At 41.1% G+C, this 19,608-nt stretch overlaps 1 protein-coding gene across 1 annotated transcript in view; it reads right to left on the reverse strand.

Moving 5' to 3' along the window:
* Nucleotides 1-12,586, reverse strand: part of LOC139475147 (doublecortin domain-containing protein 2C-like) — a 125,866-nt gene extending 113,280 nt beyond the window's left edge. The window contains exon 1 of the mRNA XM_071258543.1: nt 12,146-12,586. Within this exon, the coding sequence (XP_071114644.1) occupies nt 12,146-12,432 (287 nt within the window). The 5' untranslated portion in view covers nt 12,433-12,586. The remainder of the gene's footprint in view (nt 1-12,145) is intronic.
* Nucleotides 12,587-19,608: the final 7,022 nt, after the last annotated feature.

Consider the following 19,608-nt stretch of genomic DNA (forward strand, 5'->3'; position numbering starts at 1 on the left):
GGTGGCCCAGTCGTCTAAGGCGCCACGATTCGCTGTGCAGAGTTGCGTCCCTTGGGCACGCCAGAAACCTATGATTGTGGGTTCGAATCCCGGTTCGCCCCGATTATGTTTCTAGGTTTGTCAGCACCATACCCGTGTTCATGGGTTTCACCGAAGTGGTAAACGTCTTAGACGTGCATCACTTCTGGCTTTCCTCCCACATTAAGCTGACACGCCGTGATATAACTGGAATACTGTTAAAAGCGGCGTTAACCCAACTCACTCACTCACCCACCTTGTTAATGTCCATCTTACGTGACCAAGAGGAACGGCCGCCACCTGATCCACGTAGTCTGATACAGCGATAAGAGGATGACACATTTTACGACATCACGTCAGTCGAAACAATTCCCTCAAAAGCCAGGGATCAATATTAAGTATCTTGCATAAAAGCATTCGGAACTAATTGAGTTTGTTTGTTTTGTTCACATTTTTGTTGGCACCGAGCCATCGTCTCAGATTACTGCATCAATGCAATGCGCGAGCAAGAAGCTATCCGCTTGTACTCCGGGACTCATTTAAAGTTCACATACACTTGAATGGTCATTATTCTCATATGTCCCAACAACCCCTGAACAACTATCAAAGCGATTCTCGACATGTATATTAGACTGACCGAGACTGCACGCAAGAGCGTTTTAGAAGATATTGCAGGGGAAACGGCACCAGGGAAAACTTGTAGCTTACTAGCATATTTATTGTGTACAAAATGTGCTGTAGTGAGTGAGTGAGTTTAACGCCGCGTTTAACATTATTCCAGTTATATCACGGCGTCTCAGCTTAATGTGGGAGGTGAGCCCGAAGTGATACAGGTCTAAGACGTTTACCACTTCGGTGAAACCCACGAGCACGGATATGGTGCTGACAAACCTAGAAACATAATCGGGGCGAACCGGGATTCGAACCCACAATCATAGGTTTCTGGCGTGCCCAAGTTGAGTTCGTTATAACCGTAGTTTACTGTTGTTTCTAACAGTTTACATGACTAGTCGCAACATAATTACTACCTAATAGGCTTTTTTTCTTTGTTTGTTGCTTACCGCCGCCCTCAGCAGTATTCCAGCTATATGACGGCGATCTGTAAATAATCGAGTCTGGACTAGACAATCCAGTGATTGGTATCATGAACATGCATCAACCATGTCAGCGAGCCTGACCATCCGATCCCGTTAGTCACCTCTGACGGCAAGCATGGGTTGCTGAAGACCTCTTCTACCCGGATCTTCACGGGGCACAAATGAGTACAAATGCGTAATATCATCATATAGCACAAGGTAAACACAATCAATTGAACAGAGTGAATGAACTGGGTTAAAGACATTTAGAACAGTATGAATGTATACGAGCGCGTCAGCTTAATATAGAAGGCAAGATGAAAGTGGAATATTCGAAGAGGTTTGCCTCTTTTGTGAAACCCATACACTGATACACCAAGAATCACAATGGGAAATAACTTTGGATTCGAACCCAAGATTAGTACGGATCCTGGCTCGACAATGGTACGTAACTCTGTACAGCACATTATTCCTGAGCAATAAACACTCATTGATTTAAGGGTCGTTTTTCAGAAACAAATAATGACGATGTATCTAGTTTACCAAATATAGTATTGTCACACAGTTTTTTGCCGGTTTGTAATCCGACTTAGAATACGACCCAGATAACCTATGCTTGCTTTACGAGTCGACTTGAAGGATAAGGTGGTCAGATTTGGTGACTTGGTTGACTCCGCGTCATGTACTATCATGATAGCAATCACCGGTTTGTCTGGTCCTGACTGTGTACAGGTCGCCGTGCTATGTCTGGAATATTGCTGCGGCGGGAAACAACAAAGAATTTTGAAAGCGTTTTGATACGAAGTGTTATTAGGTTAAGCTTTGCTCGAACACGTCGACATTGCAATAACGCTACCACGGGATATGGATCGGGGTATAACGCAACCACGTGACATGGAACGGATATAACGCTACCAAGTGATATGGGTCTGGGTATGACGCTACCAAGTGACATGGGTCTGGGTATAACGCAACCAAGTGACATGGGTCTGGGTATAACGCAACCAAGTGACATGGGTCTGGGTATAACGCAACCAAGTGACATGGGTCTGGGTATAACGCAACCAAGTGACATGGATCTGGGTATTACACAACCACGTGACATGGATCGGATATAACGCAACCAAGTGATATGGGTCTGGGTATAACGCAACCAAGTGATATGGGTCTGGGTATAACGCAACCAAGTGACATGGATCTGGGTATTACACAACCACGTGACATGGATCGGATATAACGCAACCAAGTGATATGGATCGGGTATAACGCAACCATGTGACATGGGTCTGGGTATAACGCAACCAAGTGACATGGATCTGGGTATAACGCAACCAGGTGACATGGATCGTGATATATGTCACCCACGTGAAATATATCCGGGTATAACGCAGCCACGTGACATGAATCGGGGTATAATTCTGTCACACCTTGTTGATAAAATCACTGAAATTATTTCAGTTTTCTTAGGCCGCCATAGAAATCCTTCCCCCTTTGTGTATGTTCGGCCCTGGAATTGTTACTGCCGTACACGACTCCACAACCTGCAGCTCCAGCCAGCCGATATAGCAGGGGGAAATACACAGCCCTTTACCGATCACTTCCAGATAAGAGAATTTATGACTGAGACCACATGACCGGGCTTGTATTCTGCTGTTGGAGAGATACTTTACACTAGAGACGTGTCAAACATTGCCCAAGCCTGTTGTCAAAACGAACCGGTCTTATTGTCTTTACCAAAGTAAACTTCTGGATTTGAAGTGTTCATAGCAGCGAGGAACGGAGATAAGGCATTCCCTGCTTGTAGAAGTAAAAGGGGCAAACGGATATATCATACACGACATATTGAATTTATCACCAGAAACTATTTTCACTTCAACTCAGGGTAATTCACGACGTTGTTTTGTGGTGCTGTAAATCACGCGTGCATTAGCACATGCCACTTTCAAACGTTGTCCTGAAAGTGTTACTCTGTTTAATAAACTGAGGAGGGAAGTTGTATCAACATTTAATCCAAATATAAACACAAGTATTTTGACTATGTGTTACCATGTCGTGAAGTGGTTTGGGCAATATTGATTGCCAATTTCTGGTGTCCCCCGCCGTGATAATGTTAGAATATTGCTACAATCGGTGTAAAGCCATACTCACTTACTCACTATTTGTAGACAGACACATTTATTCAGTAATAAAGGCCATAGGCCCACAATACAATAATATTGAGAAGGTTGTATCTGCATCCGAGGGTATCTATATTAAATCCGTATTCGTTTCTCATTACTCACATTTTAGATAAATACAGTTCAGTATTTTGTTTTTATTTTGCCAAATATGTAGATCAGGTAAAACAAGCTACTGTGTGATGACAACACCGACGCCAAGGTTGCCATGGTGATGTGCTGGCCCATACTGATTGATGCCAGGAGGTGAGGTGAGGTGAGGTGAGGTGAGGTGAGGTGAAATGGGGTTTACCTTCGGGTACAAGATTATTGCACTAAGATAGTCACGTGCATGGACGTGTGAGTGTGGCTGCTTGTACTACTCCGGACTAATTTATAAGTGCTAGCCAACTGAGATATATTGCTGCAGTTTAAACCCACTTAATCACAGTATACTGACTCCGAGCCAAACAGCCCTTGTTTTAACCCCTTAATGCCGAGCGCCGGACAGTGTAACAAGAAGACCACCTTTGAATGTCTTTGGTATGACGCGGCCTGGAATGGCGGACGCTCTACCACTAGACCACAGAGGCGGTCAGTTTATGCCATGATGAATACCTGATTGGACAATGTCTTTTACATCCACCCCATCTTGCTCATGACTTGTATAATACATATGAACACGGACTGATACATCAACAATATCAGTAACATATGAACACAGACTGATACATCAACAATATCAGTAAAATATGAACACGGACTGATACATCAACAATATCAGTAAAATCATCTAATGCATCCTGGAGTAAATGTGTTCCATAGATGACAATAACTCTCGTAAGGCGGTTTAAATAACTTGCTGAACTTGCTGTTTAACGCAGCACTCAGCAATATTCCAGCTATATGACTGCGGTCTGTAAATAATCGAGTCTGGACTAGACAATCCAGTGATCGACATCATGAACATTTTTTCACGCAATTTGGATACGATGACATGCATCAACCGTCATCGAGTCTGACCACCCGATCACGTTAGTGGCGTTTTACGACAAGCATAGTCGCCTTTTACGGCAAGCATGGGTTGCTGAAGGCCTATTCCACCCCGGATCTTAACGAGTCAAACTTGTTGTAAGGTGCGTATTGACGAGGGTTACAGGGTATGATTTTAAGTATGGGTGATTAACTAACTAACAGACTGATTCCAGTGTAATAATTTCCCATAATGGACAATAACCATGAAGGTCGGTGTAATTACCCCGATCCCCTGTGCTGTAATGTATCAACGATGGTCACAGAATAGGATTTCCCAATGACGCCAACATGTGATTGCGACCAGACCCGTGAAGATTCAGGGGTAGAATAGGTCTTCAGCAACCCATACTTGCTGTAAAAGGCGACCATGCTTGTCGTAAAAGGCGACTAACGGGATCAGGTGGTCAGGCTCGCTGACTTGTTGATGCATGTCATCGATCCCAATTGCGTGGATCGATGCTCATGATATCAATCATTTGATTGTCTGGTCCAGACTCGATTATTTACAGACCGCCGTCATATAGCTGGAATATTGCTGAGTGCGGCGTTAAACAACAAACCAAACCAAACCAAAATGATTGCGACCAAGTGAGCACTAGTATACACGGACACACATGTTCTTGGCTTATCTGCTCACGTTACCGGGTTTCCGGACAGTCGCGTCATGATATATTGTTTATGAGAGTCAAACGAATTAGCAGATACTCAAATGAAGGCCGTGTATTAAATACTTGTCAGCCGTGTAATAATGTAAACAGCTGGTCCAGCACTCGCATCAGCTGATCAGTGAACCGTGACCTCATCAAACCTTTTGACAGACAGCTGACAAAACAGCTGAGCTTGTACCTTGAAAAATGGAACAAAATTACTCTATGTTTGCATTTGAACGACCCTGGGTCATGAAACAAAAATCATGGTTCAAGTAATTAAGTTTGTAATAACACTTCTTTGAACACGATGCCCCCTACGTGAATGCAATGTTTTCCAAAGTTTTATTATTAACCAGTCTAACAAAAAATTCAGTCTAGTTGGATTACTTATATATAACTTAATTAACACTTATTGTTGAAAGAGGGCTAGTTCAAAGAGATGTGTGGAACATTTGTGACGGTGTCATCCACGGGGAGTGTAGGGTCTGTGGCGTGCAATGTGGCAACTTGGGGACACATAGTTCGAGTGTACAGTCCTCGGTGACAAACACATACACACATCAAGTGAGGGATTTCACCTACACCCGCAGGTGTTGCACGGATCAAGTATCCCACGAATAGCTCTGAGGGAGGATGAAGCTTATTACCAGCGGTTGATGGCATCCCTAATAGCATCCGTCGCTGTTCATTCTTGTAGAAAGGTATCACTGTAGCTCGCATCATTTTGCGCATCTGTAGCTTATGAGCGCTCTATCCAAACCTACGTCATAGTGACCAACAACGACCAATTTGAAAGAGCTAGAGCTATATTTCTAAACGTAAGCTTTATCTACAGCTGTAAGACATTACCGCCATACACACAAATACTTTCAATATATCGCTACTTTGCAGATTATATTTTCACTGCCGGCAAAAGGAAAGTATACATTCATTTTTAATACTAAAGTCTAGTATATCCCGTGCCCTGAGCTAAGACTGGCCGCTAGTTGACGTCGTTACAAGGTCACATAGTTTTATTTAAATTGCAAATGAATAATACCAGACGTCATCTAAACCATAAACTCAGTACATTTTTATATGATTCGTAGATGCATTTACTTCTTTAATTGGGGGCACGGCTGGCCCAGTCGTCAAAGGCGCAGCGATTCGCTGTGCAGAGTTGCGTCCCTTGGGCACGCCAGAAACCTATGATTGTAGGTTCGAATCCCGATTCGCCCCGATTATGTTTCTAGGTTTGTCAGCACCATATCCGTGCTCGTGGGTTTCACCAAAGTGGTAAACGTCTGAGACCTGCATCACTTCGGGCTTTCCTCCCATATAAAGCTGAGACGCCGTGATATAACTGGGATACTGTTAAAAGCGGCGTTATACCCAACTCACTCACTCACATACTCACTACTTCTTTAATTTGTTACCAAATTTAATAGTACTGAAACAGTTACATATGATTATTCTATTTGGAAGCGGATAATGAACGTGCAGAAATTCTGTATGTAATATGCCTCTCCAACGGGTTCTTGTAAAGATTTCACATGTCGTATTTTCATTGATCGATTCATATAATTCTTTCATTACTATTTTGCCGTTTAATCCCACTGGAATCTGTTTCGGCAGATGTTAAAGACAGATTGCTCTCTGGCGTTGACGTTTAATAAACTTCCAATTCAATCAAACAGAAACATCTCTTAAACTGATTCAATTACCTCCGAAGATCAGCTGATTGAAGCATATAGTGACATGTCACCTTAACACCGTAACTCGGAAGTGTAACAGCAGGATTCAGTGTTCCCATGCCATGTGCTGCACACACTGAGTTCCTGAAGACATTAAGTGGACCATCTTAACTTCAACTTATTGGGGTCATCGGGTGCGTGTCGATTTAGCCGTGACTATAATACGTGGGGATCCCGGTAAGAGCATAGATCCCCAGCAACCGATGCTTGTTTCTCCGTAGGGATTCAGGGTAGGTCCCAAGCAAACTATGCTTGTCGTAAGAGGCGACCAAATGGATCGGGTGGTCGGGCTCGGTGACTTTGGTCAGCATATACCATTTGCGTAATTCGACGCTCATGGTGTCAATCACTGTATTGTTTGGTCCAGACTCGATTATTTACAGGCCGCCGTCATACAGATTGAAAGTCGCTGAGTGCGGCGTTGAACGACAAACGGGTTATCCGTAATTCGAATGAATGGGTGAATATGGTCTCACGTTTGCTTTTCGCAATTTTTCCAGCAATATGACGGCAGGGGGCCCCAGAAATGGGCTTCGCAATTTGTACCCATGTGGGGAACGAACCAAGAGATTCGGCGAGAGGAGCGAAAGCTTTAACCATTCCAGAACATGGCGTCAACGTAACACAGTGTTTGTGTGGGTGCGGCAAGGGCCACAAAGTCACATCGTCTTGAACGACATCATTGAGTTCGAATTGAGGTTTTACAATACTGTAAATCAGCGGATAACACAGAAGCAATATATCAGAAACAATCAAGGAGCTAAAATATTTACCAAGATGACGTTTATCAATCTTAAATCAAGCTTACAAATTGAAATTGATTGAAACGTTCCCAGTATTCTGATGATAGGGTAGGACAAACAGAATCAATAGAGATTCGATATATTATGTTACAACAGCATTTCATGTGATTTTCAATATGAAGAAAAAACTTCGAATCGTGTTACACAAGGCATCTGAAGTACACAACACTTTATGTGTAAAATAGTGGTAGTGGTAATACATATACGAGTGGATGACACTGGCAGTCCAGACAATAAATAAAAGAGACAAAATTCATTTGACTTTTGAATTCATGACCCGTGAAGATTCCGGGTTTGAATAGGTCTTCAGCAACCCATGCTTGCCGTTAAAGGTGACTATGCTTGTCGTAAGAGACGACTAACGGGATCGTGTGGTCAGGCTCGCTGACTTGGTTGATGCATGCCATCGATCCCTATTGCGTGGATCGATGCACACGATGTCAATCACTAGATTGTCTGGTCCAGACTAGATTATTTGCAGACCGCCGTCATAAAGCTGGAATATTGCTGAGTGCGGCGTTAAACAACAAACCAACCAACCAACCAACCAATCATCCATTCAAGGCGCCCTCATCTTAGTAGCTATAGTAACCGAAATGTTTGACATTTACATGACCTTCATAGTTATTAAAATATTGAGTACTTACAGCATATTACCTAGATACTTGGGATGCCTTATATAGCCAGTAATGCATATGTAACAAATAGTAGTTCTTGTAAAGCGCTATGTTATATACATGACCAATCCTCCCCACCCACGACCTTCCGTGTACTTCTGTGGAAAATAAATGCTGTTTTAACCACATGTATACTGTGATTAACAAGTTGTGATCGATAGGACACAGGGAACGCTCTATACATGGACACATGAAAAACTAGGTCTAGGTCGGCGTAGTTACTTCTGGATGACCCGTTTTTCTGTCGTACACATAATGACATTGAAAACCACATTGTCAGGATTTTAAAAATGTGTCCACCGAGTCTTAACATCAGATCAAAACCATGATTTATCGGCGCCAAGAAGTGTTTACTGCACTATCCGACCTTACGTTCGTATTTGATAGATTGTTCAGCTTAAAATTCTTTGCGTCAGTCATATCAGCCAGTTTTAACGACTTACCTTGTGCATGATTTATAATGATACTGATAAGAGGTGCCTAAGGTACAATAAACTAACGAGTTTTAGTAACCAAGTTGTATTTACTAAGTTCCAAATAAGCACTCTCACCACAGATAACGATGTGTTCTAAATCAACATTTTCATTGATAGGACATTGTAACACACAACTGGAATATTTTACAATTAGTGTACATGCTTCTGGAAATTTGGCATCGTAAAATATATATGCATTGTTCTCGTCTCATATACTGTGTATGTACCTTGATAATATTTTGTCTGATTTTGTCAGTGTCTATCAGATAGCTTCTAACCTGAACGTGATGTTGCTAGGCAAAGGTCACCTTAATTGTTTGTTTGAATATATGCTTGTACCTCGCGGAGGTTCTGTTATGGAACATAGTCACGTACATGCTAGCATGTTGTCTGGGTATTAAACTGTTTTCAAACACAGTATCCTATTTGTTATGTGTTAAAGGGGGCACGGTTGGTCCAGTGGTCTAAGGCCCGGCAATTTGCTGTGCAGAGTCGCGTCCCTTCGCCGTGTCGTGTTTTCAAATTCCAGATTTTCTCTGATAATTGTTCGAGGGTTGTCACCATACCTGTGCTCGTGGGTTTCATCAAAGTGGTAAACGTACACGCCATCATCATACGCCAACTATTTGATGCATCATTTAACCTGAACTATCCCACTCTACTTATGAAGTAAGAATCATAGACTAGTATTAGAAAACGATCTTTTAACGGTCGGTTATCAAAGCAATCCTTTATCAGTCGGTTATTAAAACAGCCTTAGGATTGTATAACCATCCGATCGTCATGGTGGTGAATATTGTCGGTATTGACCCTCTGAAAAATTTATGCATTTTATTTGTAACATTATTGTCACAGTAGTATTGACGACAATATTGCTGCCTGTCTATCAATAGGGTCCATTGATGCGTACGATGTCTCTTTATGAATAAAACATGTTAAGAAGAGTTGAAATACGTACCCAGTCGGGTAAGAAGATACAGTGTTTCCCTGTCACGACGTAATGGAGCATGGAGGACACCCGTTCATTGCCACTCCCTATATTTACCTTCTGGGACATAAGCCGGCCAAGGGGCAGACATCGATGTATTACCTTATGTTGTAAACAATGTATCAGAATTAGATAGTCTGGCATGTGCACACTGGGACATTGTGTTGAGTATATTAGCGCATGTGGGTAGAGCGCAGGGATAGATGTTTGCACTAGATAAATTGTTGAAGAAACATCGATTGGCGTAATGTGCTAATGCATACTTTGTTTGTTTACACATTTTCCATTAATGCGCTCGATCAACCGTTTCAGTGCATTTTAGGATTGCCTTGGTGTGCATGATGTAACAAAGTCAAGATAATAAGTGGCAATTTACAATAAAGTGCAGATTTCTTTTAATCTATAAATTGAACATCAATATAAATTTATAGAAACATCAAGTAATGTATTGATATTTCCTTTATTGTCATGTGAAATAATGCCCTACAGGTGGTTGAGGTTGTAAGGTTAAAGATATTGAGTTCCTGTCAATGAGTGAGTGAGTGAGAGGGTATGGTTTTACGCCGCTTTTAGCAATATCACGGCGGGGAACACCAGAACTGGACTTCTCAAAGTGTACCCATGTCGGGAATTCATGTCATGTTACGGGTACAAGGTGACACAAGTTCCGGCCACGGGTAGAAATTAAGGTACATTAAGGTATCTTCAAACGGATAAATACCAGGTTCTGATACAGGCAATTCTTACAAGCGTCCCTTCTACTGCAAGACAGCCACAAAGGCAATGACTATGCGATGTAAGACGGGTCAAACGAAAGCAAATTTATATATAATACAACTCGTTAAGAGGTCTCTTAAATACCGTTAAACTTATTAATCACATATTAATCGACATTAACAGTACATAAGATAGAGACAAAGAACAAAGGAGTTGCTGGACTGTGAACGTTTGACCTCTTGACATTTCTCACATTCTACATACAACGCTATTATCGTCAACCTAGAAAGTAAAACGGTCATAAAGCTACACAGATGAGCCACAAAAAAACAGTGTGCCTAACTATTCACCAAGGGCTTGTAATGCAGTCAAATTGATAGCAAACATGAACAAATACATACTAGCGTATTTTATCGCCGCGGAGCCGACAAATATGATGCTCAGAACCGGTACACATTTCATACACTCTATACATGGAACTCTATACTCATTCGAAGAATAATAAATGTTGGTGTCGGACCGGGTTAACAATGAGGTGACGTATCAATAATGGGCGACCCTGAACTAAACTTGTACCTAAAGAGAAATTCCGACAGGACGGTACACGTATGCCTGTGTGTGCTACCGGTTATACTCAGTTTCAAAACATTTCCATGCATATGAATAAATAATATCTTGGTTGTAATAGGAGATGCCGTACACCTGCAGCTTGCTAGTGTCTACATAGTATTACTAGTAACTCTGAACGTAAATATGCTTTTGGCCTACTCTTGCCAGATATGTACAGACGTAGCAAGTACGATTTTTACGCGGTATCAAGCATCATTGGCGACATTTCAGTAAATTTACAAACGTTTTAATTTTTTATACAGGGACACAATGTCATCGTGGAATAATGGTACAAGGGCAAGGTCATCCGTTATGGATATAGATATAGATGTATTATATTCAATGGTTCCGACAACCAAACAGTGTCATCCAGTCGCTCGAGTTAAAACTGGAGTCACTGGGTCGATAAAAAATATTTCAATCTTTAACATGTCCCATGACTGAGTCTCCACATTTCTAGATTCGCTAGTTTTACAGCGTCTTGCGTTCTGTCCCACGGAGACGTGTCTCGTTGCTGTTAATAATTCATCTGCCACAAATTTCATGTTGCCAGGCTTTCTGTCATGTCAGTACTACCTTCCCTTTTCCATGCTCTTCTGTACATGTTGACAGATCCTTATTGCCTTAACTGTTCAATGTCAGGAAATCCCCCAACGACCATTAGAAGAAACAATTGGATGTTTCCCAGTCACGGATCAATTTACATCCTGAAAAACAAAATTCTATCGATTCTTTGTCTTTTAGTAATATGGTATGACTTTGTCTTGTGAACAAGATTTGAAGATCGGCTTCCCTTGACTGGTTTGACTAGCATATCAAAATGAATACAGTATAAAGTGTCTGTGGTTGCTTGTGTGTATGGATGTCAGTCTTGGTGAGTGGTGACTGTCTTTGTTAATAAGATGAAGGAAGACAAAAAATACAAATCGGAATCATTTGGATTAGGCATTAAAGAAGTGATGAACATGACCATATTTCTAACCATCGAATCACACCAACCATAAACACATTAAGTTTTAATACAAATAAACATGCCTTCATAGTCTATCGGAATCTCACGTGTATAAGAATCCATGATTAAGGTGTAGTATCACAACTCAGGTATGTTTCGTTCCTGAAAAGGAATATGTTCATTTGGCCATTTTGGCGAACGTTTCATCCTGAAACAAATATAAAAATTGTCAATATAAGATATAAGTATTCTTACCTGTACTTCTTAAATTTGGTCTTTCCTGCTGCCACGTATTTGCCTTCTGGAGACAGTTCCTGGAAGCGGTCGACTTTGTGCCCGCCTTGCGGAGTGAAAATGTTCCTCACCGCCCCAAACGACGGCTTCAGAGAATCAGTCAGATGGTCCAAGCAGGCAGTGAAATTGCGATTCCGTTTTAAATTGAATAAAACTTTCTTTCCCGGAAACTTATCATCCCCATTGATGTAGAACACAGTGGAAATACCGGGTGTAGATCCGTTCATGTAATGCGGTTCCATCTCCATCGCAACCTGCGGGAAGCGGGAAGCGCTCACCTGTCGTCTGCTACCTCAATCGTCAGCTCTCCACAAATATCGGCAAATCTCGCGGCTGACACGACCAGAGGAAATATGGCGTATCCACGCTGTTGCTAAGGAAAATAAACTCGGTTTTGGAGTCTGAATGAATATGTAGTCAAATCGAACTGTTTAAAAACTGCCGGAGAGCATGCGATTTTAAAGCGTGTCGCGCCATTTTGAACTGGGCAGTTTGTTTGCATTGGATATGTGAGTCTTTCATTCTTGTTTAACATGTACACCGCTGGGTGTGCGATAAGTGGACCCTGTATTGAGTCTACCCAGGGTAATTTGAAAGAGGCCATTGATAGTCTGATAGCAATGCCGTATATACTGAAAAAAACCTTGCCACAATTAATGTCTGTAGTGAGCAGGGGGTCGAATATTTCTTTTAGTGTGAAGCTTCATGTATATAATTAAGTCATGTGTGATCTTACACAAAGGAGAAATGCGTTGTCGCCACGCTCGTGTGTTGTGTGTGTTTCTGTGAAATGTTTGGAGATGTAATTACTGTTAACTTTATAAGTAGTGTAAACAAACGTCCTCAGTTGTACTGCAAGTAGGAATACGTTCCACTGTTGAGTATTTGACGGAAGTATCGGAAGCAAATAGTTGTGTGCATAATTGACCGATTGGCACCATGTTGAATATTGAATTCACTTCAGTGTATTTACACAACGACATAGTCTCACATGTTTACAGACTAAGTGTGCTTTAAACGCGTATGGAATACAATATATATAAAATATTATGTATATATACTAGACTAAGTATATAAAGCGTAAGAGTGAGTGAGTGGGTGAGCGAGCCAGCGGTATATATCACGCCGCTTGAACGCAGATTTGGTATTAACGCGTTATTTAATACAGATATATGTGAGTGATTTGTGATCGTATATATTTGATTAACGTGCAAAAATATGCAATATTAATAATAAAATAAACGTATGTTTAACAATACTGTGCATATTTAAAATGCGCCAAACCGCTACCCTAAAGTATGATTAAAGCGCTAAAATTATTACCCCGGTCAGTGGATCCGTGTGCACTCGATTACCATCCTCAGCTCCCTTGGGAGTATACTAACCAAGCTGCCTGTGAGGCGCTAGACGATTAACAGTAACATTACTCATCCTACCGGGTACCTATTAACTGTTCGGTGAACAGAGGTACATTTTGAACAAAGTCACTTGCCTTAGGAACATCACATGTACTACATGTGCCGCAGTTTGGGGAGAGGGTTGGGGGTGGGGATGGGGGTGGGGGTGGGGGTGCGGGACCGTAGATCTAGAAACCCGGGAGTAATGTTGCTTGACTATACGCGGTTTCTGACCACGTGCCATGCTCAAAAGCCAGCAGGGGCGGTTGGGTAGCCCAGTGGTTAAGCGTTCGCTCGTCACGCCGAAGAGCCGGGTTCGATTCCCGACATGGGTACAATGTGTGAAGCCCATTTCCGGTGTCCCCCGCCGTGATATTGCTGGAATATTGCTAAAAGCGGCGTAAAACCATATTCACTCACTCAAAAGCCAGCGGGTAAGTGAGCGACTCTGGTTAAACGCCGGCTTGGACATAAACGTAGGCGAGATGAATGTGCATGAGACGTGTACAGTATTGGTGAAACAAGCATTGGTATTGTGCCGACACATCAAAATTCATAATCAAGGCCATTCCAGTATTTGCACCATGAACCAGTAGAGGATCCTTGCAGGACTAAGGGTACGCAACTCCGCTTGAACATGAAAGAATAAAAGACGTCAACAATTACAAACACAGGTTCGACTGCGGATATCGAAGTCAGGTAATATTATGTATAGTACGTAAAAGCAAAACACTTCCATTTTTTCATTACACATTGTCGCATTCTTATCTTAACCCAGGTACAAAGAACAATTCCACACGGTTTATTTATTTTGTCTATGTGCATCTATTTCGCTAAGGATGTGCTGGTATTTATAATTGTGACATTGACTTTATCAGAGCTATGGTATATCTTTTTAACAAAACGGAACTAACTTTAAGCTGGTGTCGGCTTTTGCGGGTTTTCAAGGGTTTTCAAAAAAAGGTATGACAACGGTATTTTACTGCGCGACAAGGTAACACTTGGTGTTGTTAAAACACCGCCTCTACAGGTGTTCACAGGCTTATATGCCGCTTATATCAGTGGAGAGGGACAGATATACAATATATGCCAGTGTTAGTTCACATACAGAAATTATGTCCAAAAGAGTATATGTTTGTACAAAATTATTAATATCAACATGGTCTACTTGACAAATGATTTTGACACATATGTTATGGTGTGACTGCAAATTAATTCCTGATGTATAACCTTGGGTAGTGAGTCTGATTTGGTAATCATATAAACTCTGGGAAAAAGGAAATATACGCTTGAAAATTCACACTTCTGCTCATTAGGGTGTCCCGTGAAATTGCGACCCTGTGTTCCTTGAGACGTCACCTGTTGTGAGATACTCATTGATATGATGTAATATCGCATGTAATAAGATTTGTTTGTTTGTTTGTTTGTTTGAACTCAGCAATATTCCAGCTATATGACGGCCGTCTGTAAATAATCGAGTCTAGACCAGACAATCCAGCGATTGACATCATGAGCACCCATCCACACAATTTGGATCGATGGCATGCATCAACCAGGTCATCGAGCCAGACCACCCGATTCCGTTAGTCGCCTCTTACGACAAGCATAGTCGCCTTTTAGGGCAAACATGTAATATAATACCCGTATCAAATGCATCAGTATCGAATAACCACATCTTTGTTCCATTTTTTGCCACTATCAACCATGGGTGTATACATTCTTTTTCCCAACAGTTTATATCCCTTGCAGACGTTCGCCCGAAAGGTGGACTGAACCACTCTGACGTCACACTGAAGGTCGTCTTGATCGCCTTATAAGGGTGGACGAGTTCGGACGTTTCACTCGTGCTTCAGAGTATTATCATATTTTGGGTACTTATCGATTACTTTTGTGTTATAGACAGAACTTTCCACTTACGATAATCTATTTATATGAATAATAATTGTACATTGTGTTGTATATTTAAATGAATCAATCAGCCACTAGGTGGCGTGTGCACCCAGTGATTGTCATGCTCACAAACGTAGATGTACCGCTCGTCACGTGACCATCACAGATAACTGCACTCGATCATCTGCTCTTCAAGCACGTACACCATATAATTTCCAAGAGCAATCGCAAAAGGGTTTATTTCTTGTTTAAACCTTTACAAGTGAATAAGCAGTATGTATATCATCAGATAGAGAATTAGAACTTTTCAAAAAAGAAAATATAGAATCTTTTACCGATAATGAAACGCGTCTTTAGTTCCAAACGTGCCAGAGTTAAATCATTCGACGGTATCCACGTGAAGCATCGTTGTGTTATCGTTCCGGTTCAACGGACTTGTGTAAACACAAAACAACATCAATTATTTAACTGGCCCTGTTTTGAAGATCACATCATGGAGGCACTGTTATTTAAACCTTTAATTAGGTTTTGTTAATGAGCGGCATCCGTAAAATACGCAGAAAGCGTGGAATGAATATGTTGAAATATGATTCCTTTATACATTATTTAAATACAACGTTAATCAGGGTGAGATACATGATGGAAAAGAAGTGATTATTTGCACAGAGCGATAGTTCATTGATCTATTGTGCTGAAGTAACGTATACTCTGGGATTTCATTTTCTAGTGGTTAAGAGGTTGAAAAATAAAAAGCGAAAGTTTTGGTTGTATTCATATTCATATATTTCAGCCCAAACGTAATGAGAGCAACACTTTCATAGTGGCCCGCATTCACGGATAAAATTATCAAGTTTACAATGAAGCCACCTGGTGTTAGCGAAACGCAACTGCCTTAACGGCACCGATGTATATGTAAGTGTAGTGTAATTAAAATAATCTTTAAAGCGTCGTTAAAACACTCACTCTCCACCTCGCCATACTAAATCTCCATAACAGCGTTGTTTGCACCAGCATATATACGGTACGGTAGAGCACATTCTCCAAGAGCCGTGGTATAATGCCTGTACTAGCGCTATAACTTTCCGACTCCTGCAATCAGCAAAATTTAAACCCAGATAACACGCTAGTGTAGGGGCATACCTCAACGCCTATCATACGCCTGTCAAAACGGTAATTATAATCAGTTTTTTTGTAACTTGAGAGATGCAATTGTTACAGGTGCGACTGTGTTGTTGAGTAGAGCAGAGTTGTCTAGGGGAACACGGATCTGTGGATCGGCGAAGGTGTTAATTACAAGACAATTATTCCTTCCATATTATTAGCACGCTATATTTACACAACGCCAACGTAGAGGGGGGTTAGAAACATTTATTACATTGCAAAATATACATGTATAAAAATTACATATTACTAGCATACTTGTTTTAAGGTTATTTTATTAACAATTGGTATGCATTGACGTCGCTTTGACTTGTACGATATGTTCTCGTTTTTTAGGTTAACACTTTACTTGCCTTTGCATGTGTTTGTGACGTATGCAACCGGTGGGGCAGGATACACTCAGCTTTTCAAGAATACCTGCCATTACCTGGCATCATCACAGTTTGATAGCGATTCATAAAGACACACCCATGATATAGTCGGGAGATTGCTTAATAAATATGATTTCTTATGATGATGTAAAAGGTTTCTTTGTTTTAATGCATTTATATAGACGTCCCCAAGAATACTTGCCTTGCCGGACTAAAGAGGTTTGACTGTGTATACTAGTAGTTACTGCAGGTTCATTTGATCATTGCTGAACCAACATGGTAGTATTGCGTTGGTTAATGACAGTGATATGTTCCAAAGTTTTGTTGTAATTGTAAATAACTTCAACAAAGGAGGCTAACAGTCAATGTGTACATTTATGAGTTTTTTAAAGTAGGAAAGTCTAGGTTTCACTCGCGTTAGTAGCACATACATCGCCGTGTTTTAATATTTCTTATGTCTTAATTGCGTTATTGGAAAGAAGGAAGATCCTCAAACAATTTCACTCTGACGAAATATATTTGTTTTGAGAATTCAGCACAGCAACGCTCCCAAGACAACCGAAAGATTCCTTCCCTTCTCACACACGCGAACTCCAAACACCGCCGATACCGTGTAAACATGCAACTTATAGTCTTAAGTGGTATTTCTCTTGACACTATGCTTGAAGGTCATGGATAACACTGAGTAATTTTCCTGATAAGTTTTTGCTTGTCACGGGTCGGAGGCAATTCACGCAGGTTCAACGTATTCAGTCTAGTGCCTGGTGGCCTGGAGAGAGCAGCTAATCACTGGTCTGATGGTCAAGGAGAGACACTGCTTGTAATTAGTAAGTTAGAGGCCGTTCGTTATTCCTGGGTAGGGGGAAGTGATGAATTTGCCATTGTATTCTCCGACAAAGGTATTGCCTCCCTCCGAAAAGGTTTGTGCAATCATTAGTACCCGGGGCTACCTCTGATCTCACAACCCCCCCACCCACCCCCACACCAGTATGATCGCTGAGTGAAGAGTTGATGTCATAATAAAAAAAAAACGTCCGCGATTTGAATACAATGAATAAGACTCCCTTTTCCCCCATAAAAATAATATTTAAAAAAAGCTTTGTAAGTGTTCTACACCCACAACACACCCTTTGCGGACCCCTCCCCCGGCGGTCCCTATCTGACAATTGTGTTGGCTGTTTTAAGTCACTGTTTATCTTAGATACGACTTTGGTACACTATTCGTCTGTAATTATGTTTTTCAAAGTCCCTAACGTGCACGTGGCCCTTGTAACACTGGCGACAGGACCCTGGCAACACTGAACTCCTGATGATGCATCTGGACCATTGACTGACATCATGAGCAACGATCTACCCGTCCGGGTATCTTGAGGAAACGATATATCGATATTAAGTTCATATTTACTTCGTTGATTCACATTTAGGAAACAATATTTCCATATCAATAAGTCCTCATTTAATCCGTTGATTCACATTTATGACACAATATTCCCATATCAATAAGTCCACATTTACTTCGTTGATTCACATTTATGACACAATATTCACATGTCCTTAAGTCCACATTTACTTCGTTGATTCACATTAATGACACAATATTCACATGTCCTTAAGTCCACATTTACTTCGTTGATTCACATTTATGACACAATATTCACATATCCTTAAGTCCACATTTACTTCGTTGGCCAGAGTTAATAAATGTGTACTAATCTAGAACATTGCAATACATTCGGGCGTCATATGTATATATCTTTTTCTAGGTATATAGATTTTGGTATGGTATTGGTAAGAACGTCTGTGTAAGGCGTATTGAAATCAATAATCCACTTTCATCATTCAGGTACCTGGATATTGTAAATGCAGAAACCAACATTTGTGAAGATAATACTATGAATCAGTAAACTAACATTAACGGTATCTCCGGTGCTCTGGAAGTTTGTATTGAGATGAGATATTCTTCAGCTATAGCTACAAAACCATATATTGTTTTAAATTTTAATTAAAGAAAAAAACCTTGCAACAATGTAACAATTCTGGGCACTTTCTTTTTCTACGGCAGCCTGAAGCATAATCATAACACCACCCATTCTCCCAGAATATCAAATGGTCGGTCCATCAGATGCACATGTGAATATACGCTGCTGGATCTCCGAACATTGCTCGACCTCCGAACACTGCTGGAACTAAGTGTTAATAAACTGCCACTTGCTGTGTGTGCCTGAGTTGCCGAAGTAAATATTGTTTGTTTGTTTTTTAACGCCGCACTCAGCAATATTCCAGCTATGTGACGGCGGTCTGTAAATAATCGAGTCTGGACCAGACAATCCAGTGATTGAAATCATGAGCATCTATCCACTCAATTGGGATACGATGACATGCATCAACCAAGTCAGCGAGCCTGACCATCCGATCCCGTTAGTAGCTTCTTACGACAAGTATAGTCACCTTTTACGACAAACAGGGGTTGCTGAAGACCTATTCTACCCCGGATCTTCACGGGTCGCCGAAGTAAATAAATCGGAAGGTCTTGTAATAGGGGAAACATACAATAACCCTGATATTAAACGATACTAGTTTCACTTTCTTTTTAACAGTTATAACA

This window comes from Haliotis cracherodii, unplaced genomic scaffold (assembly GCF_022045235.1).
Source record: "Haliotis cracherodii isolate W230 unplaced genomic scaffold, xgHalCrac1.p SCAF_1, whole genome shotgun sequence".
Taxonomy (NCBI): domain Eukaryota; kingdom Metazoa; phylum Mollusca; class Gastropoda; order Lepetellida; family Haliotidae; genus Haliotis; species Haliotis cracherodii.